The 27,512-nt window shown below is 39.1% G+C and overlaps 2 protein-coding genes across 7 annotated transcripts in view; one reads left to right on the forward strand and one right to left on the reverse strand.

The window, feature by feature from the left end:
* The window catches only part of RFC1 (replication factor C subunit 1), a 72,588-nt gene extending 63,637 nt beyond the window's left edge, over positions 1–8,951 (forward strand). The window contains exons 15-25 of one of the 2 annotated variants that reach the window (XM_073342270.1): positions 409–523; positions 1,057–1,145; positions 1,506–1,643; positions 2,123–2,218; positions 2,387–2,485; positions 3,146–3,300; positions 3,427–3,544; positions 5,831–5,976; positions 6,615–6,828; positions 7,273–7,464; positions 8,379–8,950. In XM_073342270.1, coding sequence (XP_073198371.1) covers positions 409–523; positions 1,057–1,145; positions 1,506–1,643; positions 2,123–2,218; positions 2,387–2,485; positions 3,146–3,300; positions 3,427–3,544; positions 5,831–5,976; positions 6,615–6,828; positions 7,273–7,464; positions 8,379–8,465 — 1,449 coding nt within the window. In that variant the 3' untranslated portion in view covers positions 8,466–8,950. Of the gene's footprint in view, positions 1–408; positions 524–1,056; positions 1,146–1,505; positions 1,644–2,122; positions 2,219–2,386; positions 2,486–3,145; positions 3,301–3,426; positions 3,545–5,830; positions 5,977–6,614; positions 6,829–7,272; positions 7,465–8,378 lie in introns of both variants that reach the window. The other variant, XM_073342271.1, reaches the window with a different exon arrangement.
* Positions 1–27,512, reverse strand: part of WDR19 (WD repeat domain 19) — a 126,191-nt gene that overhangs the window by 7,863 nt on the left and 90,816 nt on the right. For 2 of the 5 annotated variants that reach the window (XM_073342265.1, XM_073342267.1), the window contains 9 exons: positions 27,230–27,307; positions 20,969–21,065; positions 19,076–19,200; positions 17,074–17,155; positions 15,293–15,443; positions 13,730–13,853; positions 12,649–12,725; positions 11,252–11,376; positions 10,195–10,372 (listed from right to left, as the gene is read on the reverse strand). In XM_073342265.1, the coding sequence (XP_073198366.1) occupies positions 11,262–11,376; positions 12,649–12,725; positions 13,730–13,853; positions 15,293–15,443; positions 17,074–17,155; positions 19,076–19,200; positions 20,969–21,065; positions 27,230–27,307 (849 nt within the window). In that variant the 3' untranslated portion in view covers positions 10,195–10,372; positions 11,252–11,261. Of the gene's footprint in view, positions 1–10,194; positions 10,373–11,251; positions 11,377–12,648; positions 12,726–13,729; positions 13,854–15,292; positions 15,444–17,073; positions 17,156–19,075; positions 19,201–20,968; positions 21,237–25,376; positions 25,504–27,229; positions 27,308–27,512 lie in introns of those variants that run through there. The other 3 variants (XR_012158692.1, XM_073342266.1, XM_073342268.1) reach the window with 3 other exon arrangements.

Raw genomic sequence — 27,512 nt, forward strand, 5'->3', positions numbered from 1 at the left:
CTGACTTCTGCTTCAGTTGAGACATATACTGTATATTCTGTTAAACTGAGTTCTTGATGTTCCATGTCAGTCCCCTTTTGTGACTGAATCTGTGACCTCCCGGTTTTGTAAAATTAGAAAAAGACAAACTCACCTCCATACTTACGGAATCTTAGAAATGAATTACTGAATCAGTAGTGAATTTTGTTCTGTTGTGGGGCAGTATAGCATGTCTCTGTTTATGGTGATTCATCCAAAAAATATTTAGGATGCAAGAGGAAAGGAGGGAAAATACAAAAGGGAATTGAAATACAAAGCTGTACATCGTTTTAGTTGATAATGTATGGTCTTCCCATCTTTGCTCATGAGTAGTTTTGGGTTTTTTTTCTGATGTATTCTAATTGTTCTGCATGGTTCTGTTGGGATTAGGAACTGGGGTACAGCTATGTGGAACTGAATGCTAGTGACACTCGCAGTAAGAACAGTTTGAAGGACGTGGTTGCCGAATCTTTAAATAACACCAGCATGAAAGACTTCTGTTCTGGTATGTGGAGTGTGTGATGTCCTTTGTTGCTTTTTTTAGATAGGACCCAATTATGTGCAGTGCTGAGCACCTCAACTCCTACTGAAGTGAAGTAACCGTACCCTCCTTCCATGATCTCCACTGGGAGCTGAGCATGCTCAGTAGCTGGTAGGATCAGTCCCATATTTTAGAGAGGGAGTTTCATGTATTAAGATGGAAGCAAGTCAGAACAATGGGCCTGGAAAGAATCCTAAATATTACTTTAAGTTGACCTTTTTAATTATGTTGTGGGAGTTACACAAACTGCTAAGAAACTGTATAATTGCTCTTTTGCTGGATAGGACTGGATATTATAGACCTGACAAGAGAATCAGTCAGCACTATGGTGTGAACATGTATTTTGAGTGTACTGTATGTGCGACTGGCAGAACAGGAGATTAAATTAACATTTAATATAGATTTAACTGTAGAGAGTTGTGTAAAGAGCAGCACCTCTATAACCTTGGGAAATAAGTATTTCAGTGCAACTTCACTTGTCCTTATTAATTTTTTAGGAACATCCCATTCAGTTAGCATGAAACATGTATTGATCATGGATGAAGTGGATGGAATGGCAGGGAATGAAGACAGAGGAGGAATACAGGTGAAACACCTACGGTTGTTGCTGTCAGTAGTAAAATGTATAACATTTATATGGGCAAAATAGTTAATCTAGATAATAAAAATCTCATCACAGAGCTGAGTATTTAAAGTACTAAAAAAACCTGCTTGAACTGCACGGTTTGAGACACAGTAGAAATAATTTTCTATTTCAATAGAGTGATAAATGAGAGTTAGAAAAGAAGGACCAGATCTATAATATAACTGTATTACAGTTAATAGAGCTATGCTGATCTACACTAGCTGAGGATTTGACCCAAGTATTGACTCATAAGCTGCTTTAAGCTATGTGTGGTATATGAAGACTTTTAACATTTACACTGTAAACGTGTTTAAATTGCAGGAGTTAATTGGTCTGATTAAAACCACAAAGATTCCTATCATCTGTATGTGTAATGATCGGAACCATCCCAAGATTCGTTCCCTGGTCCATTACTGTTTTGATCTTCGCTTTCAGAGACCTCGGCTAGAACAGATTAAGGTAGGAATAGTGACATTAGGTTGTTCATTGAGTAGCATTGCTTTGAATGCAGCCAATTCTCTACAAGGATCTGTTTTTTTAGTTTTCAAGTCACTGGTAGAATTAGAAACTTTCACCAACACCTAAAGGTCAAAAATTAGGTTGCACGGAATAACTTCAGTAGTTGCAGGGAGGAGGGGGATCTTGTTGGCTATTGTTCACCTTTTCAAAAGTGGATGCATAGTTAAGCATCTAAGAAAGTGGCCTCATTCCTCAAAAGAGCCAAGCAAGTTGTAAAGGTTACAATGGGTAGTAGACCTGCATACTTGAAAGAGGACTGTTTAAAAAAATCATACCTTGTAAATTGAAATAAAATAATTGTAACATTCTTCATTGTAAATGAGCATATTTAGCCCATCATTTTTATTCTATTTTAACTACATTATATGTACAAAAATACTCAAGATATTTTTCTCTTTCGAATATTTTGCTTATTACAGGGTGCCATGATGTCTATTGCATTTAAAGAAGGGTTAAAGATACCCGCTCCAGCTATGAATGAGATAATTCTGGCAGCAAATCAGGACATTAGGCAGGTCAGTTATACACCTGTACAAATCTCGGTAGCCTGTAGTTCATGCTTGCATTGTAGCACATGAATGCTAGATTGCTGCTTTTGCATAGAGATCAGATTTTCTTCCTACGTCTTTGTCCTGTCAAGCGTCCTTAGCAATACTTAAGCTGTCTGTTTTGTTTGTTCCCAGGTTTTACATAATCTTAGTATGTGGTGTACAAAAAATAAGTCACTGACCTATGATGAGGCAAAAGCTGATGCCAGCAAAGCCAAAAAGGATATCAAACTGGTAAGAGGAGTGTACATCTTGGATCAGCTGCTAATAGATTTGCTCCTAGTAACCAGAAGTGCAACAATAGAAATAAAATACTAGTAGTCAAAATATACAGAGGTGGTCAGCTACTTAGTGTTTTGAGTATGCACCAGACCCACTTATTTGCTAAAGTTTTTTGTCATCATAACTGAAGAGTAAAACCAAGAAAAAAAATGAAGTAGAGTTTTTCCCAGAACTGGTGAGAGCGGAATGCTCCTTGAAGCCCGTTATGGATCAATCTCACTGTGCAGATCTAATTTATCTGTGCGAAGTTAAAATATTTTAGATGAAGTAGGCAGGCAATATAGCTTTTTTTATAGTGATTTTTTTTTTTTTAAGGACTAACTTGGCAGCTCCCTGAAGGTTAAAGATTATGGAGCTCACTCCTTCCTATCCTTGACAATCATTCATACTCACAGATAGTAATAACAGTACCTCAATCTACTCGCAGAGATGTTGAAGCTCAAGTCTTAATGTTTGTAAAGCACTTTGAGATCTATAGCAGAGCAGAGTTTTATATTAGAGTCCGGAGATAGCTATGGGCCGTCACTATAATTACTTCCTGTCCTCATCTACTATTCGTGGAAGATGCAGTGCATGTTGTGTGATCAGCTTTTTAAAATGCCTTTGTTTTAGGGCCCCTTTGATGTTGTCAGGAAGGTTTTTGCTGCTGGAGAGGAAACTGCTCGCATGTCTCTTATAGACAAATCCGACCTATTCTTCCATGATTACTCTCTAGCACCTCTTTTTGTCCAAGAAAATTATGTACATGTGAAACCTGTTGCTGCTCGGTGAGTTGTCCAAAATCACAAATGGTGGAACTGGAAGGGTGGTATGAGGGGAGTGCGTGAGATATATTAAAGAGTCAAAAATATGTGGAGGTTCCTGCAGCAATATGGACAACTACTTTTTTCCAGAGGTAACATGATAAAACACTTGATGCTACTGAGCAGAGCAGCAGACAGTATATGTGATGGTGATCTAGTCGACAGGCAGATTCGCAGTAAGCAAAACTGGAACCTTCTGCCTACGCAGGTAAACCCTTCTTTCATTTCTCAAACGTAACGTAAGGATGTCCCAATTACCAGACCACTCCCTTGAAATTGCTGTCCTGGTTTATAAGTTATAGTTTGTACAGTTATATTGTTCTTCAGTTCAAATGCTACATTCTGCCATTTGGACTCCATTTCCCATATTCACGTGAGTGAAAAGCATCTCCTGTATTAATACAGCATTTCCCGAACTTCTGAAAGCTTGAACCTCTTTTCAGGAAATTGCATGTCCCCTGAAACCCTGTCATATGTCGTAGAAAATTAAGATGGATAGGTCTTTATCATCATGTGGGTGTCCCCGTCTCCCTTGCTAGTCCTTGTAATCCCCCCGCCACCACCATCTCACACTCTCTCGGGGGAAAAACAGTGTTCACATTTAAAGTGACATCATTGGCATCTGAGTTAGTATTAATTGAAATGAATGAGACAATTCAGATCTCACAGGTATTTATCAGGCTCTTTGCAAATTCAGGCAGACACCTCTTCATTGGTTACACTGTCACATTTTGAAAGTTTTCTTTGCAACCATAATTGCTAGACTGTTTGTTTTAAAATTAAAGCTGACAATCTGGAGAACAACTTGGAGATCTGTCCATGCCCTCTTGGCCTGTCCTCTGGCGTTTCTCTCTCTCTCTCTCTCCCTCTCCCCGTCACACAAACTTTGAGAAACACTGTCGTGCCCCTGGTGTCAAGTTCACAGAAACCTCTTGAAAGCTGTGTCCTTTGGGGGATGCATGAGTATCCCGTCAAGGTGCTAAACGTTTGGTGGCCAAGGCTGTATATATAAAGGAGTTTACTTCTGCCAGCCACTTCAGTTCCTTCACCACAGAGAGCAGATGGGATCCTCTGTGTTTGTCATCACGTTTAGTCTGGTGTAGTACCCAAAACTGTTAAATAATTCAGTTTTAGGATAGTGGTTTTTGAGTTTTGGGGTATTCTGTATTTTAATAGTGTTTTGCAGCCTTTAAGGACTCAATCTGGTGCTGAGGCTGTGCCCCGACTGAAACCCCAAAAGGAGTTTTAAAAGCTGTGCATGGTGCCTAGTTCTGAAGGCAGCTGAGCCAGAAACATCAAGAACGGCCTGCCTCTGTACCAAAGCCCATGACAGTTAGGTGGACTAAGACGTCAGCTCCAGCCCTGGTCTGTTAGGTTTTTAATTTATCCCATTCTGAGACACCATATCCCATGGATGATCCTTTTTCTATGCCATGTATCAGTAGCTGTATTTCAGCTCTACCTATATGACTGAAAATGCCCCTGAAATCTGTAATACCTATGCTGAGGGATTCATATCCCTTGACCTGAGGGACAGGGGCGGGGTGGTGCACAATCAGTTGTGCTTATGGCTGGCACACCAGATATATCTGTTGCTGTTAAAGTGGTTAAAATACTTTGCAAGGGATACTGAACTTTTTGCGCTCACTTCTAGAAACATGCCAATTTACAGGGATTAAACTAATCATTCAGATTTAATATTGACAGGATGCTGGCCATAATAATGTTTAGAATAAGAAAAGATCTGGGATTTTTCTTTTGGTGGATACGGTGCATTTTAGAAGTTAAAAATGAGAAAGACCTAATAATCCATCCCATTACCACTGTAGGATTGTCTCCACCTTTTCTCTACATTTTCTATTGCCTTGCCCAGTTTAGCTCTGTCTGTATCCAGGGATTCTCCATCACTGGCATTTTTTAAACAAGGTTATTTTTCTAAAAGATCTGCTCTAGTTCCCCAAAATAATTCCTGTTTGAAGTTTTTTGGCCTGTATTATGCAGGAGGTCAGAATATAGACTATCACAATGGTCCCTTCTGGCATTAGAATTTATTATATGGCCTCCTCCACTTCTCACTGGAGATTATTCCACAGCCTCCCAGATACCCTATGGGTATGTCTGGACTGTGTTTAAAAAACCCCTGGCACTGAGTCTCAGAGCCCAGGTCAGTGGGCTCGGGCTGCATGGCTAGAAGTTGCAGTCAAGAGACTCTGGCTTGGGCTGAAGCCCGGGCTCTGAGATGCTTCCCTCTCGCAGGGTCTTAGAACCTGGGCTCCAGTCTGAGCCCAAGTCCGCTGACCTGGGCCAGCCATAGGTCTTTCATTGCTGTGTAGACATACCCTATATTTGTACGTCTGCTCTATCTTTAACTTCTACAACACGCCACTATTGCCTTAGCAATATTTGTATTTTCAGTGTGTCGCTTCAGGAAATCCTGATGCCAGTGTTAAACATTTACTTCTGAACTGAATTTCATGTGTACTTCACCTTTCAGGCCATTTATTCGAGTGTTCTCCCTGGGGAACTAATGAGAGGTTACATGTCACAGTTTCCTAACTTTCCGGGCTGGCTGGGGAAATTTTCATCCACAGGCAAACATGACCGGATTGTTCAAGAACTGGCACTGCACATGAGTCTCAGGTAATGCAGACCTCCCTCTGTGTTTCCCAGTGTACACTGTTTTGGGAAGTTTGTTCTTACTGGTAGTTAATGTAACTCGGCTCCCTTTTAGATTATTATCTCTTGCTGCAGTTAGGAGGAACTAGGTTCTGGAGAGAAGCAGGGTAAGAACACAGATACATGTGCATTGGCTTGCAATGGTTGCATTCCAAGAGCTTAGTCACAGGCTTCCAGTAACATTTAATTTTAACACTGGGTCAGCACTAAAGTGGTCAGTAGGCAGACTATAAAGCAATTTTTGTATAATCAGCCATTAAAATAGCTTGACAATATAATTGTATTTAAATCAATTGTGGTTTGACCTAATTTCCTACTTAATTTTGTTGTGGGATGACCCTTGCTAGCTAGTCCATTGTGAATGATACTCTCTGTCCAGAGCCGCAATCTGGATATCTTGCAGCAGGGGCATTTGTAATTATTCAGCACTGGTAGCTCCATACAGAAATGCAGTCTGCATTGTGGTGTTCCTAGACACTGCTGATTCTTAACATGGTGAGAGCCTACTCGTGAGGGTGTATTTTGATTTGCACTGGGAGCTGACCTTTAGGAATGAGCCTCAGGGAAATCCTGTTTAATGCAATCTCTCTTCATTTGGCAAGAACCCACACCAGCAAGAGAGCCGTAAACATGGAGTATTTGTCATACTTGCGGGATGCACTTGTTAGACCCTTGACAAGCTTTGGAACAGAAGGTGTACAGGATGCTGTAACATTCATGGACTCCTATTGCTTGATGAGAGAAGATGTTGAAAATATTATGGAAATATCCAGCTGGGGAGGCAAACCTAGTCCCTTTTCTAAACTGGACCCCAAGGTAAAATTCACTAGTTATGTTCTGCTCCTTACCTCCTTCTATAAATGTATGGTAATTCTTTGGCCTTATGAATAAAACACAGAATAGCATCCACTGTGATGTGGCATTGGGACAGGAGATGGATGGCTGAAGCAGGTTACCATTTCTGTTCCCAGAGTTACAATTTTGAAAGCTGATCTATAACCATGCTTTCAAATACTCAGTAGCCAAGTGACTGAATCTCAAAAAAGAAATACAGATTAGGCCCTCAGTATGCATCTTAGATGCATCCTCCTGTGTACTCCCCACATTCCTTTCCCTGATAGCTGTCTCCTTCTCTGCAAGCCTTAGGCATATAAATACTCTTCTCTGGGGGAATCCTTGGCCAGATCATAGCTTGGTTAGCCAAAAAATGTATAGAGTCTTTAATTTAGTGCTTATAGTGTGTCTCCCACTCCTGAACAGGTCAAAGCATCTTTTACACGTGCCTATAACAAAGAGGCACATTTGACACCATATACCCTGCATGCAGTAAAAATATCTAAACGGCTGCCAGGGCCCGGGTTGGCTTCAGAAGTGAATGAAGAATTGAATGCTGACGAATTGCAGTCTGATGAGGATGAGCAAGATACTATTGAAAGTGATGCAATGATCAAGGTAATACTTTCAGCTAATAGTAGAGAAGTGTAACACCAAGGAAACCCATCTGTCTCCTGTGAGAAGTTGGACCATCTTACCAGGGCTCATTGCACTGGGGCTAGAATACACACTTGCCGGTTTGCTGGGTGTTTAACTTTGACTCTCCTAAATCTCATCTTGTTGCAAACTGGGTAGCATTTTCTGATGGTAGGTTTGAAATTTTGGCTGGAGCACTGTTGTCTATGGCAAGTAGCAGTTTATAGGGTCTCACTTCACTCAGCCAATTTTCAGTTTGGTGCTTTTCTGTTTGTAATGCAATTGAACACCTCATCTGATCAATTCCATAATTTCAGGGAATGCTTTCGGCATCAATAGGACAGACCTTGACCACTTTGGTGAAAATCGGAAAAGCAAAAGGGCAACTTGCAGAGCTCTTTGCATCTGGTTGCCAGAGCCAGCACTTTCAATCCGCTCTAATTGTTTATAAAACAAATGTTTTGCTGACACCAGCAATTTCTCTGTGTTGCTCATTGTCCCAGTACAGTTTAAAATGTTGTTGCCATCCTGAATGCCTTAACTCCCAGACAGAGAAGAATGGTGGGGGAGGTACAGAGCCCCTGGTGTGCAGGAGATGGAAGGGTGGCACACAGGGACTTTTTAGGGAAGGAATGGAGGGATGCAAGGAGCCCCTAGTATGTGCAGTGAGCTTTGGCAACAGATGTAATGAAGTGTATGGCCCTGGTCCTGTTTCACTGTAGAGGTTTTATTTAGGTTACTGACTGCTTCAAGATTAGGACACAAATTGGAAGTAACTGATATTGTCTGTTTAGGATATCCTTATTGAGAATGTTGCCATGCTGATTATTGTTTTCTGTCACAATGTGGCACGGCACACTAAACCTGCATTTTAAACTTTAACATTTTATTTCCAGCAAAAAAAGGCAAAGTCATCTTCCAAGCTGTCAAAAGCAGCAAACGGCGAAGAAACAAAAAAAGGAAAAGGAAAAGGAAAGAAATGAGAAACTGAACTGTTCAATACTGACTGATTACATTGGGTAACCACTCTAGCTTTGGACACAGCTTTGCTTGCTCAGTGATACCCACTTTCAGTAATGTGAAGCAGTGATTCCATTGCAGCTGGAAGGGTAGAACCAGTGGGCTGAAAATGCTCCTCTTATAGAGGTAGTGTGGCTGCTTTGCAATCCAAATATGCAGGGGTAATGTAAATGTTTACAATCTTTTTTTTTTTTTAATGCTTTGGAGCATGTTAACAAAATGCAGACTTTAGTCTGCTGCTGGAAGGTCACCTGTAGTTTCAGCAGTAACATGTTGAAAGAGGGGTTTAGCTTCCTGCAATTTATACTAATAGTTTTCTTCACAGGACTTTGAACCTTTTTACTAAATCTCTGCTATTATGTGGTGAAATCTTGTACATACTGCAAAAAATTTAAATTGCATATTTCTTTTGTACATTATAAAAATGCAGCAATGTATAAAATTGCAATAAAATTAGTTTCACAAATATTTTGGCTTATTCAGGTTCTCCCCCCCTCTTTTCCATAGCTTGGAGACCATATTTGTCCCCAGCAAGCCTTAATAACAATCGACATGAGCTTTTGGGGCTACAGTGTGTATTAGAATTTCTTCCCTGGGTTTTGCCTTCCACCTCCATTCTCCCCCTCATTTTGTTGAATTAGAGAGGCATGGAAAAGCTCTATTATTGTCTGGTTTAAGCCAGCAGTGGAAAATACTCAATTGGAATTAGCACTTCTGGATGCTTTTGTGCTATGGAATTAAAATTGCATGTATTCATTATGAAAATGACGAGGAGGAGGAGATGTTTAAGGCTCTACACAGGGGTGGGCAAACTATGGCCTGCAGGCTGGATTGCCGGCCTATGAACTCCTGCTGGGGAGCAGGGTCCGGGGCTTGCCCCGCTCTGGTGCTCCAGCCGGGGCATTGGATTGTCATGGCATAGCCCTGCTCCGAGGGTGTTCCATGCATAGGAGCCAGAGAAGGGACATGCCACTGCTTCCAGGAGCTGCTTGAGGTAAGTGTAACTCAGAGCCTGCACCCCTGAGCCTCTCCTCATCCCCAGCCCCACCCACACCCCCAACCCCAATTTTGTGAGCATTCATGGCCCTCCATACAATTTCTATTCCCCGATGTGGCCCTCAGCCCAAAAAGTTTGCCCATCCCTGCTCTATAGTGCCCTTACTGCATTGTTTAGGAACTAAAAGTTCAAAGCATAGGAAAAAATCCCAAAGCCTGATAGACTTTGGGTAAAAGCATATTGGGCTTTCTCCCCCCTCCATTGAATTTCTAGCTCAAGTTTCCTAAGCAGTCTTGTGGAATTGAAGCAATACAGACAGTGGTGTTTAAATTATAATGGCAACTTTTACAATATCCTAACAGTTAGAAAAACTTTAAATAGGTATACCCCAAGGTTCTGAGATTAGTGCGATGTCCTCTTTATTATGCTAAATTTCTGTGGTGTTTACTTCCTTCAGCTATTTGTATTACTTATCCACATCTCCTAGCTATCGACCCCTCCAGTAATGAATTGCCTATAAATGAACACACATGGAAGCGATCACCTCAGAGCTGTAGAGGGAATTCTATTGTTTCTACCCTCTCAAATGAAGTGACAAATTGACATATGCAGCAGAGAATGCTGAAACGAAGAGTTGGCACTATTTCCATTTGTGCTGCTGAAGCTGAACAGACTTTATCAATTAAAGTTAAACGCAAGGGTAAAATTGGATTTATTCTGCTTTCAGTAAGTACATTTGTAAACATTTTGTTAATTTTTGTATCACAAAATGGAGAACTGACAACTGCTCCAGTATTAAATTGTTTGGAAAAAATATCCACCAAACTGATAAGGAGCTTCCTTAATGGCCCAACACTCCAGGACCCAATCATTCTGAAAATGAAGAGGAGCAGTTATTCAGTCTTCAAAATAGAGGCAACTGTATCAAACTGACTTTTCAATGCATTAACAATAAATTAATCTGGTCAATCTTCTAATATGTAACTATTATTATTATAAAACAACCTCTTTCATAGTCAGGATTGATGTTTAAATACAATAGTTGGAGAAGATATGTACTACACCTAAAAAGTGAAATATTAGTGTGCTGCTTATGGTGGCAGTTTCTTTTTAAAAGTGCTTAATACACAGTGTAAATCTACAGGACTGTAGTACAATACACTACTCTCACATAAGAATAGTTGGTAGCTGAACAGTACTACGCTTTGTCCACTTGAACTACAAACCAATGTGTAGATTCTAGCTAAACAGTCTCTCCAAAACTTTCTGGTACCTGAAAATAGAATTAGGATGTCAAATAGTGGATCCAAAATGTTAACCAGTACAGTATTTACTGTAAAATAGGGTAAGGAGTGAATTAATGGCAGAAGGTGGTGAGAATTTGGTTGCATTCTTTGAAGACTGAGCATTTCAAGCCAAAACTTGCTACCTGAAGTTGTCAAACAGGATGGCAAGAAGGCACTACAAACCATTAGTTTTGATTCTTATTTATCACACAGATGGGTTCTCAATCTGCTTCAGCCTGTAGCCACTACCATGTGCTTGGTGCTGCACATATTCTTCATCTTTGACTAAACTTTGGAGGGCAGGGAATACCATGCAGTTCTCATATAAACAAGCACATTAGTATACTAGTTTTGTAATTACATAAATATCCATTTTCCCTACAGTTCATCAAGCTAGTCACTGTATCTTGGCTCATTTCTTGCATATCTTCCTAGGGTTTGTTCTGGAAGTGGCAGTAGGACTTACTTGAATAAATTCACTGTTCCATTTCTTCTGGGTTGAGGTATGGTGTGCAGTCAGCTATCTTCTTAAGATGGACCATGCTAACTCTTTCTGAACACATTGGACATACATTTTCACTCTGCAACATACTATTTTAAAAGAAATATTTCAGGTCAAATTACATTCCTGACACACATGGTGTTGGGCTTGATGCTGGAATTAGAGGGGAAAATGGTCTGCTATGCAGGTGATCAAACTAGATAATCATAATGATTCTTTCTGGCCTTAAAACCTATCAATTTTAGAAGGTGGGAAGGGGAAAATGACTCCGTTGTAAGATGTCAACTACCGTAGAACCTCAGTTACAAACATGTCTGAAACGGAGGTTGTTTGTAACTCTGAACAAAACGTTATGGTTGTTCTTTCAAAAGTTTACAATTGAACACTGTCTTAATACAGCTTTGAAATTTTACTATACAGAAGAAAAATGCTGCTTTTCCCTTTGTATTTTTTGGTCTGCTGCTGCTAGCTTGTGTGCTTCGAAATCAGATGTGGGGTTGACTGGTCAGTTTGTAACTCTGGTGTTTGTAATTCAGTTTCTGTTGTAACTACTTACAATTCGGAAAGAAGGGATTTCTTGGAGGCTGCTCTAGTAAAGCACATAAAGCTCTTGGAAGGCTGTCTAGCCCACTACTGTATTGTGGACATGGGCTATGTTAGTAATTCTATTTAAAGCTCCAGTCTCATTTGAGAAATCAAATATGCAGTATTATGGCTACTCAGGTTTGAAAGTAAAATATGCAAATCTAAAAAGAGTTGATTAATAGAATAAAGAGAAAGGGAAGGCTTTCTACTGACAAGGTAGTTTTGTTCAAATGTCAATAATAAGCACTAACTGAGCTGAGGAACTGCTCTTACTTCCCTGTGACTGCCAATCAGGAGTTATTCCCTTGTTTAAGGCAGAAGAGCTGTGGTCAAAGCTCTGCCAAGGTATATTCTTATTCTGGAACCAGGCATTATGGGGAGAGTGTGTTGGGGGGACGGGGGAACAGCTGCTTTGGTCCTCTGAATCTCAAGGGGACCACATGGATAGTTGGGGCTCCTCCGGCCAGTATTGGTGTGTTTCTGCACAGCCTCTTGGGGGATGGGAAGGAAAAGTGTTGGGAAGTTGCAGAAGCCTATTTCCACCCTTGCTAGTTTCTTTCAAGGGTTACAACACTGCATCAGCGGCTGTTTGTAGCATGCATTCGATACGCCCACCTGGGTTCATGCTAAGGTAGTGCTATGCTGAAAGTGTGGGATAAGGATAAATGATGGGCCATCACAATGAGAGGCTTAATGCTTCTCCTTCCTGAGGAAAAGGGTCTTTGCTATTTAAAAAAAAAAAAAATCCTTATTCAGCAGGAAAGATTCCAACTTACTTTTTAAACTCTGAGTGCAGGGCAGGGAAGTCACAATTTGGACAGGCTGTCCAGTCATCATTTACCATATGCCGACCCTGCAGGTGAAAGTTTTTAATGATTGTAAGTGTTTGCGTAATAATCAGCGTACTGAGTCTTCAGCTCTGCTCCTTTCTGCAGCAAAAGATCTTAACTCTAAAAAGTTTCATGAGGAATAGTGACACTAACTTGCAATAGTATCAAATACCCTACAGGGTGGCTAGATTTAATGCTACTGTAATTTATTTCTAAGTGATCATTACATAAGATTATAATAATTTGGATACTTCATTTTTGCATCTGTTGCTGTATGAATAGTGCTGTGTATTTTAAGAAGTTATGAAATTCTGCATCTTCTTATTCAGAACATTTTTCTGCTATTTGTAATTCTCCCTTCTTCCCCTCTTTTTGGTAGAAGTACAGCAAGGGACAATTACCATGACCATTATAAACTCTTAAAATGGAAACTCAGTAAACAGCAGTCCCAGATATTTAGCAAAATTAGGGTTTTTTTTTTTATATTGGAGTTTGTTCTAGGTACAAGATTTCACTTGCTAATCAGGCATACTGAAGGCATCAGAGCTGTGAGGCCATCTGTTTGCATACCACCTTATCCAACCTGAGATCACAAAGTTGCAGGCAAAGTTTGTGATAGTCTGCTTAGAGTGAGATGGCTTCCTTCTTGTGTACACTCTTAATTTAAAGAAGTTCCATAAATATGTAGATGTTACATCTCTGGAACTCTGACATTGTGCACAATTGAAAACACACACCTTTCTTTCCCTTACCATACACCTTATAATTTGACTGTAAAAATTAATTGGTTTCATTACATTTTAGCAATAGTCAGTTATTTTGTATTCTCATTTAAACAATGGGGATAGAGACTGGACAAACATGTCTGAATCAGTTACAAATTTAGATTAATGTTACTCATAAAAACATTTCAAGAAGGGGGAAGAGGCAGACCTGGTACACAGTGCTAAATACTAAAGGAAGCATTCTCAAACTGTGCATTTGTGCTGGGAGGAGGGGAATTTGTCATTCAATTAAAAATACTCACAGTTGCAATGCAATATGGAAGATTGTTTTTACATCCAGGACAGAGGAGTTCACACTCTGGGAGCAGGAATTCACAGTATGGGCATGGTGTAGTTGGCTCTTCTGCCTCAGATGTGTCTGGTCGTCTAGAAATAAGATATGGATATGAATCAAGTACAAAAACTCCTTCACAAAAGACCACACCTTATTTCTGTAAAGAGCAAAACATTAATTTTTTTGAGTAACGTACAGTTTCCAGTTAACAATATTTTCTGTCACCTTCCCTCTTCACCAGTTTTCCCTTAGATACTGCACATATTTTCCTTACACTGCCTACCATTGTAAGTGGGCCCTTAATTTGAAACATTTATTTGCCATTGAGCAATGTTGATCACTGTTTTGAATTCTTAATTTCTCAAATATCCCAGTAACAAATGGTGTATATATATTATGTAATAGCTAATCTTACTCTGTTAGGCACCACTCACCATGATATTTAGGTGTTAAATATTAGAATTTAAGCTTCAGAATTGTAATAGTTGGACTATAGTTTCTGCTCCATGGAGTTGCAATCCATAGGCTCTTTTTCAGCAAGTATGTATGGTGGTGAGGTATCCTGATCCAGATTCTACTATAAAATGTTTACATTAGAACTAATATGAACGCAGTGAGAAGGGACACTTAAAATTAGTTTTCCTAAGTGATTTCTAGATATACTCTGTTATGGAACTTTATAGATAAAAGGCTTTGATCCTCTTTCATAGCACTTTCCAATGTCTCAGCATAATGAGCTTTGAGAATAATTAGAGATTTTCATTAAAATACTTTATAAAATTTGGCAAGGATCAGATTTTGTACCCTGATTATTTTATCCTGCCAGACAGGAGCTATCAGGTGTATTGATCAGAGCAGTCAAAACTCCTCCCACAAGTCTCCGATAGGGTTTTATGAGTATAGCAGAGCCGTTTGGCATGCTGGCTGGGAGATTTTTACAGTGGCACCTCAAAAGCAGGCAAGGAGCTTTAGATATGTAGGATAAACACACCATCGCTATTATCTATACAGTATTATTATACTAGGAAAAAAGGTCTTTGCCTCTAAGAATTTGTGGTCTAAACAGATTACAAAGGGGGAGGGAGAAGGAATTGGAGAGTTTGCCTTTTTAACTTGGTATTTATCCTTGGCCTTGTCTCCCTTTTAAATGATTGTCTTTGTGCCGTTCTACAAAGTGCACAATAGTGATGCTGAACAACTGCCCATTGAAAATACAAATATAGGAGAACTACTACGACTTCATAGGTTCAATTAACTATAGGCTTCCACACCTGTGCAAAATGGGTGTAAAGGATTGCAGCTGGTTAGGTAGCATTTTACACCCACTTTGCACAGAGGTAAATGACTATAACACATGCAAGACAATGAAAAATAAGGGCCTCAGTCTTTAGAGGAGTTGGAAATTAACCTCCCAACCTAAGGTAAGGATTAAGGAAAAATATGTAAACATTGTAGATTTTATGGAGGAAAAATAATGCTACAGATAAAGTTGTTCTGTTGTCTGCACTTAAATCATATTAGCCTGGCTCACCTGACCATTGCTTCAATCTTCTTTTTGTATTTAAGATCTATTTTATTGCGGTACTCAGGTCTCATCAACATAGCAGCAAAACTGAAAGCTGAGTTTTTTAATCCTGCTCTATGACACTCAATCACTGTTGACGTCAGGATTGGGACAATATCTGCAATGAAACAATGGCAAACATTCATCTACCACTAGCAATGCTAAAAACCTTAGCAAAAGAGCAAACAGGCAAAAGGTTGAGAGGCTTTTGAAGCAATTCTTTACTCAGGGCACAGAGCTACACAGATTTTTGGTACTTGTATTTCCACATAGATATGCAGGGTTTGAAGGGATCTCAAAAGGTCACCTAGTCCATCCCCTTGTGCTGAGCCAGGATTAAGTACAGCTACATCACGTTGTTTAACTTGTTCTTAAACTTCCAGAGACAAGGGTTCCACAACCTTCTTAGGGAACCTGTTCCAGTGCTTAATTATCCTTATAATTATAAAGGATTTCTTAATATCTAACTTAAATCTCCTTTGCTGTCAAGTAAGCCGATTGCTTCTTGTCCTACTGTGGGTGGACATATGACCAGTTGTTTTCCCACACTTTTTATAAACAACCTTTTACCTATTTCTCCCCTCAATCTTGTCTTCTCTAGAATAAACATGCCCAGTTCCTTCAACCTTTCCTCACAGGCCATGTTTTCTAAACCTCTTGTTTTTGTTGTGCTCCTCAGGACTCTCTCCAATCAGTTCCCATCTCTAAAAACATGGTGCCCAAAACTGGACACAGTAATACATCTGAGGTCTCACTATTGCTGAATGGAGCAGAACAATTATCTCATGTGTCTTACATAGGACATTCCTGTTAATGTATCTCAGTCATTGGGTTTCCTCTCACTATGGTGCATTTCTGAGACTGAACATATGACCATGGGAATCGGTAGATTACCCCCACCTTTCCCAAATATGGTCATGGTTCACCTCTTGCCTTAGCTCTATTCATAGCAGAACATTCACAGTGTCTCTGGACTGATAACTTAGGTAGAGACATCACTGGCTGGGAACTTGGGAGCGAATAGTTGAGTATAATTTCTGTCACAATGTGTTCAAGAGTGCAGGAGTTAGTGAGCTGGCCTGTGCTGGTCATGCAGAGCAGCCTATGTGTAAGCAGATGAAAAGTGAAAGTGTGGTGTAGACGTATGTACTGTCACTACTGGTGTCAGATGTGAGGATTCTGCATGTAGCCGTTTCTCAAATTTTACCTTTGGTAAGTAGGTAACAGTATAAGGCATATCGCAGTAATGTCTAATTACCAAAGCAAAAAATGAAATTTTAGAGGTAACCACTATATAACAGCGAGCCAAGCATTAGGATCTTGAACTTGCACTGTACTTTGTCCCAAGCAAGGATTGCCCATAATGGTAAGACTCCCTGGCCTTGCAGTACTCTCTCGTACTGAAGATGCAGTACATTTGAAAGAAGACAGATGAGTTTTGTAGCAAGGTCCCAGAGTTGACCCACCAATTACATATGATCTTGAGACGGTGGTTCATGCAACCATTTAGCAGTTATTATGGTTGAGGACACACACTTAGCTAGCAGTGTTGCCCTCATCACTGTAAGGCCTTCATACCTACATGCCATGTAGCAAAGCAAGTTTTCCATGGCAGGACAGGTTTAACTTTTATTACATACCTACACTTGTTCAAAGATATGGACAACAGTAGCACAAGAGGAAAGTATCTGTCTGATGTACTGGATAGTTAATTATCTTACGCTTTTTTGTGTGTGGACAGCACTTACGTGAGGGGAACTTGCTGATGTTGTTGGCTACACGAATAAGCATGCGTGCACCCTTCATGTGATCTCCACGTTTAACATGAGTCTGAAATAAAACAAGTGGGTATATTTACACTACAGATTACAGCTACAGCATTTGGAGGATCTGAAACTAGTAAAAGCTTTGGCTACGCTATACTTAGAGCCCTGCGCAGATACAAAAATGTGCATCTGCCAGGATCAGCCCGGGATCTGCTAGCCACTTTTTACCTGTATCTGCAGCAACAAGCTGTCTCAAAAGGGCTAGCAGGGGGAGGGGTGTGTGTCTTGCAGGGAAGAGGCAGTGCGAGGGTGCGGACTGGGGGTAAGGGACAGCACGGAGGGGTGTCACATCGCGTGCTGCTCCCAGGGACTCATGAGTGATGGCACAGTGCGAGTGCAGCAGTGCATGTTGCATCACAGTGGAGTGGGGAGCCGGGGTCCCGCCTGCTCCAATCCCCATGGCAGGGGCATGGTGGGGACGCTGGTGCTGCCTGAGGGGCCCAAGCTTCTGGGCAGGAACGGGTGTGGTGAGTGGGTGCCACCTAGCCCCAGCCACTGACTGCTGGCCCCAAGCGTGCTGCGCCCCCTGGGCTACATGAGTCGGACGCGGTGGGCCGGGCGCCTCAGGTGAGTAGAGCCCTGTGTGGTTCTATCTGCATCCGATCCATTAGCCACAAAAATGGTCCATGGATATCTGCAGATTTGCAGGGCTCTCTCTATACTATACTTGGTATTGCAGCACAGCTTACTGCTAATCTTTACTAGCGTAGCTTCTCAAACTTTAGTAACTTTTTCTCCTTTGGGCTTTACCTCTCTAAGCTTTCATTAATTTTAGGTTTTATTAACAACAGTTTATAGCCTGTAGCTGTCCATAAGACTTTTCAATGGACAAATCTCCAAGTTATCAGCAAACCACTTGTGTATTTAAAGGTTGTCTGATCAGATTATTAAGGCATCAAACCATTCTAAAAGATGCTGGGCCAAACTTTCTGCTGGTGGTGCACTGATGCAATTCTACTAAAATCAAAGATAAACATAGTCTCCTCTTATGTACAGTCTACAAACTTAAGTTCTCTGCCCATATATTGTAGTGGGATACATCTGATGCTTTGTAACGTGACTGCCTGAAAACCTCCACTTGATACTGCCAAAATAGATGCAGAACCAGTAAGGGGAGGCCCACAAACATTTATGGATGGAGACCTCTACGAGGCTTTGACACCTATATGTCTGCCTCACCACTTATTTTCTTTGGGCCATTGGAGGGTGAGATTGTGTGTTTTGGGGGATGCCGTTAAGCCCTCTATCCTCTGAAAGACACAGTGGGTGAGGTATATATGGACCCATTTCTATTGATGAAAGAGACAAGCTTTTGAGCTACACAGCTCTTCAGGTCTGGTCTTTATCCTCTGGCATTTTTATAGGGCCTCTCTCTTCCCCCTCTGCCCCAACCTGAGGTCTTTCCCAGAGGATGACTCCTTTGGTGCCTCCATTTTCTTATGACCTGTCCTTAAGCCAGCTGAAAGTGCTCCTACTGACTGCTTTTGAGCCTGCCATCTCCTTGTCTGGGTGAGGAAATGGAAAGCCACAGGCAGAGCAATGAAATCTAAGGAAAGAGAGAGGCAGGCTTTAGCAGCCCCACTTATCTCTAGTAATTGTAAAACTACAACTAGATTTTTATGTGCTCCCAGTTGCATAGGATAAACCCAAGGACCCGAGACACGTAACAGAAACCCAGGGCTATCCTGAGTAAACAGAACTTTTGGGACTATGCTATTCAATGGTATAAAATGACTGACAGGCAGCAAGCTCACTGAATGGAAATGGAATATTCTTGTAACTAGTGCATTTACCAACTTCCATCTGTATGTACTAACAACAAACATGCCAGCATAATTAATCTACATATAGCAGCCATCTATGCAATTTATAAGTATTGCATAGAATTTGCTTCATTAAAACACTAATTCTGAATCTGCATTACCTTTACTAAAATATAGCTGTGTAGAATCATAAGATTTGTAGCCATCTCAGAAGGAATTTTAATTTTCTGTGTTTTGAGTTCTGAATACATACTGAAAAGAACATCATGTGCATTTCGGTAGTTTCCTTTAAAAGAAAAAAGTTAATGTAATTTTTCACAACAATGCTCTTACACAGGGGATATAATTAAACTCAATTGTAAGCTTTTCACTGTAATCTAAGAGCAGAAAATTTGCAAGTCAATTTGTCTAGAAAAATCACAAGCACATAGATGCCTGCTACAATATCCTAGACAATACTAGTGAGGCGTGGGAAGAAATGTAAAAAGTAGGACATATGTGGAACAGCTCAAAGCACATGTAGATCATGATTTGATATGCTGCTGTCCCCTATTTTAAAAATGGAAGTTGGAACATCCATTACTTTTCCAATAAAGTACAAAAGAGTAGTTTTAGGGCATCCTAGGATGGATTTCCTTTGTTTCTGGACAATGATTATTTCACATCTTATTTCTATAATTAGTTAAATATTGAATACAGTGTGTTATTTGAAGTTTTAATTTAATATCCTTCAAGTGTAGGTCTGTATAGTACTCTGCTAAAGTAAACAGGTGGAAAAAGATGTCACTTCAGATCAATTAAATCTTAAAAGTAGAGGCACCACATTTGATTATTTCAGGATAACTGCGATATGTTCAGGTTTAAGGAATTTAGGCAATGAATAATAAAAGCTTGAGCCTTTACGTTCCATGCTTACACCATGAGCACAAAACTGTTTTTCACTGCTGTAGCGTAGCAGACCTTTGACACTCAGTGCCAAAGAGTTTGAGAATTTCCAGCCCATTGCAGAGCAGCAGACAGATAGCTGTTAACTTGCCCAAAACGTGATTGTCCTCCTTGTCCCTGAGGCTGCCGTTTTTCTTTTAAAAACATTTCCTTTGACTTATTTTAAATTAAAAGAAAATAGAAAGTTATTCTAGGACCGTTGCCTGGACTAGAGCAGGGAGCAGCCAATGGAGGAGATACACTATTTTGCTTCCCCAACCCCTTCCTCATTCATTTTATTTTTTTCTCCCCTCTATCTAAAATCTAACCAACCATTTAGAAAAAACAAGTTGCACAAAAAAAAGAACCTTTGGAAGTCTGTTCTTTTAAAAACAATCATTACAGATGAAACTCCTACTAAAATCAGTGTTTGATGTAGCTAAGGACTGGAGGATCAGTCCCTAAATTAGAAGCCATGGCTACCAGCAACTGCAATTAAGGAATAGTCTCCATTATGGGGAAAAGTGAAGCTCTGGGTAGTCTCTACTAATAAATCTACTGGGAATGGAATAAAAGAAACTAAGAGACTCTCTCCATGAGTTTCCAGTCTCACTTTCCAAAGGGCTCCACTTACCACTGTCACTATGGGTACATCTATACTGCAGTTAAAAACCCACAGCTGGCCCATGCCAGCTGACTCAAGCTTGTGCTAAGGGGCTGTTTAATTGTGGTGTAAACATTTTGGCTCAGGTTAGAGCCCAGGCACTACGATCTTGTAAAGTGCGAGGGTCTGCCTGCAGCCCAAGCCAGAATGTCTACACTGCATTTAAACAGCCCCTTAGCCCAAGTCAGGTGGCACGGGCCAGCCACAGGCTTTTAATTACAGTGTATACACACCCTATAAGAGTGCTTTAAACTCATAATGCCAACTTCACACTTCCAAATAAAGACTGGATATAAGAGAAAATCGTTAGTGCACACAAGAAGAAGGTCTTTCTAAAATTCATATATGCCCTTCTTTAAGCACACTCCTACAAGCAGTAGTATCTAAAATATTGCTGGGTTGGAAAATGAAATCTTGTTGTCACATCAGTAAAAACAGAATGAAGTAAGAGTATTGAGTGACCTACCTGCAGACTGCTCCTCCCTGGCAATTATTATGGCAGTTCGGGCAGCTTCTCTGTATTGCTTTAGTGCCATGTACAAGCGGAACAGATACTTGGCATCCTTAATCAGAACAACACAAAAGTAATTTTGCTGATGGAATATATACTGCTGTATCACCTTCTAGATCTCGACCTCTCTCCATCTCAAGCAAATGTCAAGAGGCAGTTCAGATTTGTCTGTGAACTCTGTGGCTTGACCATACCCTGTCTGCCTGTGCATCGTGTTCTTTGCCTGTGGCAGTGCAAACAAAACTGTGATTCAGTACTCCTACTTCTTTCATTGCTAAACTAGCTAGCTTTTAAAATATTTTTGGGTGGAAGTGGTGTGCAGAAATCTCTCTCCCTTTCTCTCCATCAAGGAGAAATTTTTACTGGACCTCCACCCCTTGATTAAGATTGTTTCTAAACTTCTTCTCAATAAGTCCCAAACTGCTCTTGGATTGAGGAAAAGGTTAGTTTCAGGAAGGAAACTAATCAGGGAAATTTTTCCATTCTTAATAAACGGTACATGAAAATACAGTTGAAAGAGACCCCTCTTTCAGCTGGAATGTAACATTAATGTAAATCTGCTGATATATGAAAACTTCTAAAATACATAATCTGCTTAAAAAAAGTTGAAGAGAAAGTACACTGATCATGAGGTGACTAATAATGAAGAAATTGGACACTGATTCAGCTACATTGTTCCAGTAATGTCAGATCTAGTCAATCATTGAAGTTTCTGAAAGTTACCTATGGGTTTTATTTCTGCTTTTTGGTATTCTACAGTAAATTTGTAGTGGAGGAGCAATTATGGGGGGGGAAAAAAAAAGGTATCATTTGTATCTTACAATAACCCTTTAAATAATTATAATTGAGTTGTAATTAAAACTATTATAGAAAAAGTACTGATGCTAAAATGTTGACCTTGAAATTCTGTTCTGTATGGCCCATTGCAATAGCCCTTAATTCAGTAGAAGATAAAGAACAATGGATTAAAATTACTCCTTTTTTTAAAATAGTACATTTATTAGGGAGACAAACAGCTTACCACTGAATTTACTAATATTTTATCAAAGTAGTTTAAGTATGTTTGTACATATGTGCAAGTATGCACTTTCAAGATTTAATTTTTTTATATGCACCTGAATTTGTTTTTTTCCCCTAATTAAAATATACTATGGTTAAAATTTTCATCCTAGCCTTAGCTGCACCAGCAAAACAACAACAAGGAAGTCTAAGTTGATCAGAATCAGGAAGCCTGCAGGAGAGTGCGTGAGTCCACTGGATTTATCATGAAATAAAAGGAGCAATTTAAGGAGGATAAGGGCAGTGTAGAGAAGTTTAGATGATTTTTTTAAATCAGTCTTCACCACAGAGGAAGTTGGAGAGACCTTCTCTTTTCAGGTAATAAATATGATGTACTATCAGATACTGAGGTATCAAAAAGGTTGTGCTGGAATAAGATGAGAATAAATTAATACCAGATTCTGCCACCCTTACACAAAATAATACCGTACTCTGCCAGAAACCCCTTTGAAATCAGCGGTACTTCTCATGGACTAAGATACTATTTTGCTTGAGTAAGGGTGATAAAACCCAGCCATTAAAGAGTAATAAGTCACCAGAGCCAGACGGTATACATCCAAGGGTATGTCTACATTACAATTAAACACCTGTGGCTGGCCTGGGTTTTAACTGCAGTGTAGACAGACCCCAAGAGATGAGAAGGAATTTAAGAAATAAGAGGCTGAGCTGCTATGAAAAATATGTAATCATTAAAGTCAGCTACTATACCAGAGGACTAGAGGGTAGCAAAGGTATCAATCGATCTTTAGAATAAGTGGTAAGGGGTAATCTTAGACATTACAGCCCAGCAAGTCTTACTTCAGTACCAGGAAAATTGGGTGAATAATTAAAAAAACCAAAATTCTAGAACACTTAGATGAATGTGATATGATAGCAGCAAATTAGCACAGTTTCAGTAAAGGCAAATCATGCTCTAATAAACTACTAAAATTCTCTAAGTAGCAGCAACAAATAAAGGATAAGAGAGAACTAGCTGGCAATTTACATGGACTTTCAAAATGCCTTTGAAAAAAAGCCCTCACAAGAGTTTATTAAGGAAACTAAGTAGTGAGGGAATGAGAAGCTAAGTATTTTCATGAATTAGAAACGAAGGACATAAAACAAAGCAGAAGTAAATGATCAATTTTTGTAATGGGAAAAGACTAATCGCAAAGTGTCACAAGGTCTTTGCGAAGGCCAGTGTTATGGATATATTTTTTACTGCACTGGAAAGGGTACTGAACAAATGGGTAGAATTTGCAGATGACACAACAATATTTAGGTTAGTCAAGAAGGAAGAAAACTGACAAAGGACAAAACTAGACAAGTTGGCACAGTGACAGCAGATGAAATCAATGCTGACATGCAAGGTATTGCAAATAGGAAAGAATAGTCTGAATTACTTATACACATTGCTGGGTTCTAAATTAACTAAAATCCACTCATCTAAAAAGACCTGGGTAGCATTATAGACAGTTCAACAGAAACCTCTGCCCAATTTGCAGGAGTAATAAAAACAAAAAGCATTAGGATATATATAGAATGGGATAGAAAATATGATAATGGTATTATGTAAATCAATGGTGTACCCACCCCCAGAATACTGTGTTCAGCATATCTCAAAAAATACATTGTGGAAACAGAGGGAGTTTAGAGAAAGGTGAGAAAATTGTTAAAAGCATGGAGAAACTTCCATATAAGGAAGAGACTGAAAAGATTATGACTCTTCAACTGAGGCAGGAGACAAATAAGAGGGACATGACAGAGGTTAACAAAATAGAGACTTGCATACCCTCTCTCACAACAACAACAAAAATCAATGGAGATTGAAAAGAGACATGAAAACTGACAATGGGAAATATAATTTTACATAACACATATTTAACCTGAGGAACTCACTTCCACAAAGGCTAATAACTTAATGAGATTTTTAAAAATTAGATATTTATTTATATAGATAATGAAACTATCTACAGTTGCATGAGATATGATAATATATTGTATTAGATGGGACAATGCAATCATTAATTGACTAGCGTTAGGAATAAAATTCTCCTATCATCAGGTTATTACTTAATTGTCCATGACATGGTTTTTTGTACCTTCCTCCAAAACATCATCGGACCACTGCCCTGACCTGGTATAGTGTTTCCTATATCCCTCACTGTGGATGCAATTAAGGTAACATATCTAAATGACTCCAATTGTGTCTACAAATAATTGAAGATGTAAAAATAAATTGAGTCCAGTTTATTTTAAATATGGTCTTAAATGTTTTCATTTTTATATAGTATGCTTTTTAAAAATTAGATAAAACAGTTTTAAATAGAAAATATCCTTCTTAGAACTTTTGGAAAACATATTATTAATATTCAATAGACCATTACTTCCTTTTTATTGTAATTTGGCAACTTTACAGAATTTTGTTTTCAGGGTTGCTTGTTTTCAATTTTTAAAACATTTTTGTATTTAAAAAATAAACACAGAACAGCAGATCTTGTTAATTAACACTAGGAGATATGCATTTTAGTAAGCAAACAACCAGGATATAAATCAAAGATATTGGATCACAATCCTTGTGTCTTAATTCTGACAAGCGTAGTTTAGTATTATATGTAATACCTTTATTAATATATTATATTAGAATACAAAGGGTATAAAAACATTTTGTTAAACATAGTAAAGACTTAGTAATATAACACCTCACTACAGCCTTGTGCTATTAACTCTTTATAGAGAAGTGGAGTGAGACAACCAGGCTGTTGTGAGAATTATCCAGTTTGGGAATAAGTGAAGAGAAGATTAACAAATTTCTGCCATATGGCTACTTCAATTTAGATTTTATCTTCAGTGAAATAAAGATTCTACCATCTAAAAGATGTTATTCTATAAAAATGTGATTCAGATTGCCTGAGAATTTCAGTGAGGCATTTGCCTCTACACCATAATGAAGTTAAAAATTATTTGTTTTTTCTTTAATAAGTTACTATGATTTGATAAAGTAAAATGATGTTACTCACTGAGAGAGACTATGGCAGATGGGGTAAAGCATTCAGAAGAATAAGAAAGAGCTTTTAAATGAGGAAAAGAATGCCCTTCATACAAGTTGCAAAACAATGTTAAACATTACAAGTGTATTCACACAGTGCTATGTTTTATAAAAAAATTAAACCCTTAGAACTGGTTCTCAAACTTTTTCATATTGTGGGTCACTTCCAATTCCCCATCCCACGCATTCCCTGAGGCAACCAGGTTGCTTGGTTGTGGTTTACAGAAAAAATAGTATAAAGACAGGATGTGACAGTCAGTCCACGTCCCACTCACAGTTTATATCTGTGTACCAGATCTCCCATCACAGCCCTTACAGTTCTAATCTCTCCAGGTCACTTTGCAATTGGATTCTGTCCTCTTGAGTGTATGTTTCCTCTACAATTTTGGTGTCATCCAAATGTCTGATGAAAGGTAACATTACATCAAAACAGCACCCAACAAAAGACAGATAAAGCAGCTGCTCAAAGTGTAGAGATGTTTTTTTTAAATTAAAAAAAAAAAATGTCATTAAGTGCCCAAAGGACCAAATCCTGGCCCTAGAATACAGCACAGCAAAGAAGAGGCCAGAGCTCTACAACCTCACTATAGAGTTGCAAACCACAACTAGAATTCAGTGGCAACTACATGTCATCTCTACAGCTGTCAAACCCAGCTCCATGCCTACACAGTATAATTTGTGATTCTGAATTTACAGGACTGTGGCGATTACACCATGGAAGCCCTGCAGAGTCTTTCTGATACAATGTATGTTTGGGAGCAAGTGCCTTCTGTACTCAGCCACAGAGGATCTTAGAGAACCTGAATTACCCAAAGATTACCACCATCTGATGGCTGTTAGCAATGCTAGTTTATTTTAAAACCTACATGAAAAATAATACGGGCAAAATTCTTTTCTCAGATCCATACTGCAGATCTACACTCCTAGATTTTGCTCACATAGTTGGTGGTTTGCACATGTATGGAAATCAAGGTACTGAAGTAGAGATTGGTTGTGTGGATATGAGAAGAGAATTTCACCTCTGAAGACATTGTAATTTCTCGTCTCTCATCCCTTTACCCTGAAATATATTTGGTATTCTCTGTCTTCCTTTTAACATCAGCCCTATGGCATTAACAAGCAGGATTAACAACATTGGTTAACATAACTAACCAAGCACACAAACATGACAACTAATACAAAAAAAATAGCACATATAAGGGGAAGACGGACTAGTACAGCCTACTACTGTAGTCTACCAGTTCCCAGTGCCTGCATCTCTACCTGTGGTAGGAGAAGTGACCTATAGACTTCAAAAGAAGCTCTATTTAGTCCTCTTTGTATAAAGGATGCGGGGTATGAAATGGGGTCTCCCAGAAGGGAGATAGAAGCAAAAATTCATAAAGCTCCTGCAGGAATGTAATGGTGGTGTTGGTGGCCTGTGATATACAAGAGGTCAGACCAGAAGGTCTGGTGATCCCTACTGACCTTAAACTCTATGACCTCATAAAGACTTCCCATAAGCCACAATAAAAAATAAACATCTACAATATTTTATATTCTTAGTGTTAAATAACTGAGTATTCTATATATATAAAGTATGCCATTAAAAACTCAAGATATGGGTTTGCTAATCTTTAGTTTTCTTTTTACCGTAAACGCTTTATGTAGTTGTGTACAGATCATATATGGAATTGTACATCCCAGCACAGTGCAATTAATTTTTTATCTAAGATCAAGTATAGTTAGGGAAACCATATCCCGTATTTGCAGTTGGAATTGACTGTAATAAATCATTTTCAACTTTGAAAATGGTATGATATTAGATAATGAAGTACAAAAATAAAGGGCCAGATTTTCAAAAAAAGCTCAGCTTCCATTTAGGTATCTAAATGAAGTAGCCAGATTTCCAAATAACTACAGAACCCATTGTTCCACATATTAATGGAAGATGCTTCACAGTGAGCCTTTTGAAAATCTGATCATTTAATTTAGGAACTTAAATGGGAGCTGAGCACTTTACTTTTTTTGGATATATAAAAATAGTTCTGGACAATGTACATCTACTAGGTTTCTGAAGGGCAAAAAAATAAAAGAAATCATCCTATAGAACAGAAACTGGAGAAAAAAGAGTGATAGGAATATAGTACCTTGGGCATACCATCACTCTCCCCCATAAGGTAGTCTATCAGCTGATTAGTTAGTGCTTCATCTTTTGCCTGCCCCACCTATTAAATAAAGACAGAGGAAAAATGTCAACATGCGCCTGAAATACGGGGAAAAAGAATTAGATTTCCCTATAGAAAACCTTTGAACTTAGAGATATTTAAAACATGTATTTACCGGTGTTATATACTCAAAATGCAGTAAAGTAGGTATCTATTTGGTTGATCAGCTTCTCTTTGACATGGTGAATCCATGCTGAAAATCTAA

The sequence above is a fragment of the Lepidochelys kempii genome, chromosome 4, assembly GCF_965140265.1.
Source record: "Lepidochelys kempii isolate rLepKem1 chromosome 4, rLepKem1.hap2, whole genome shotgun sequence".
Taxonomy (NCBI): Eukaryota; Metazoa; Chordata; order Testudines; family Cheloniidae; genus Lepidochelys; species Lepidochelys kempii.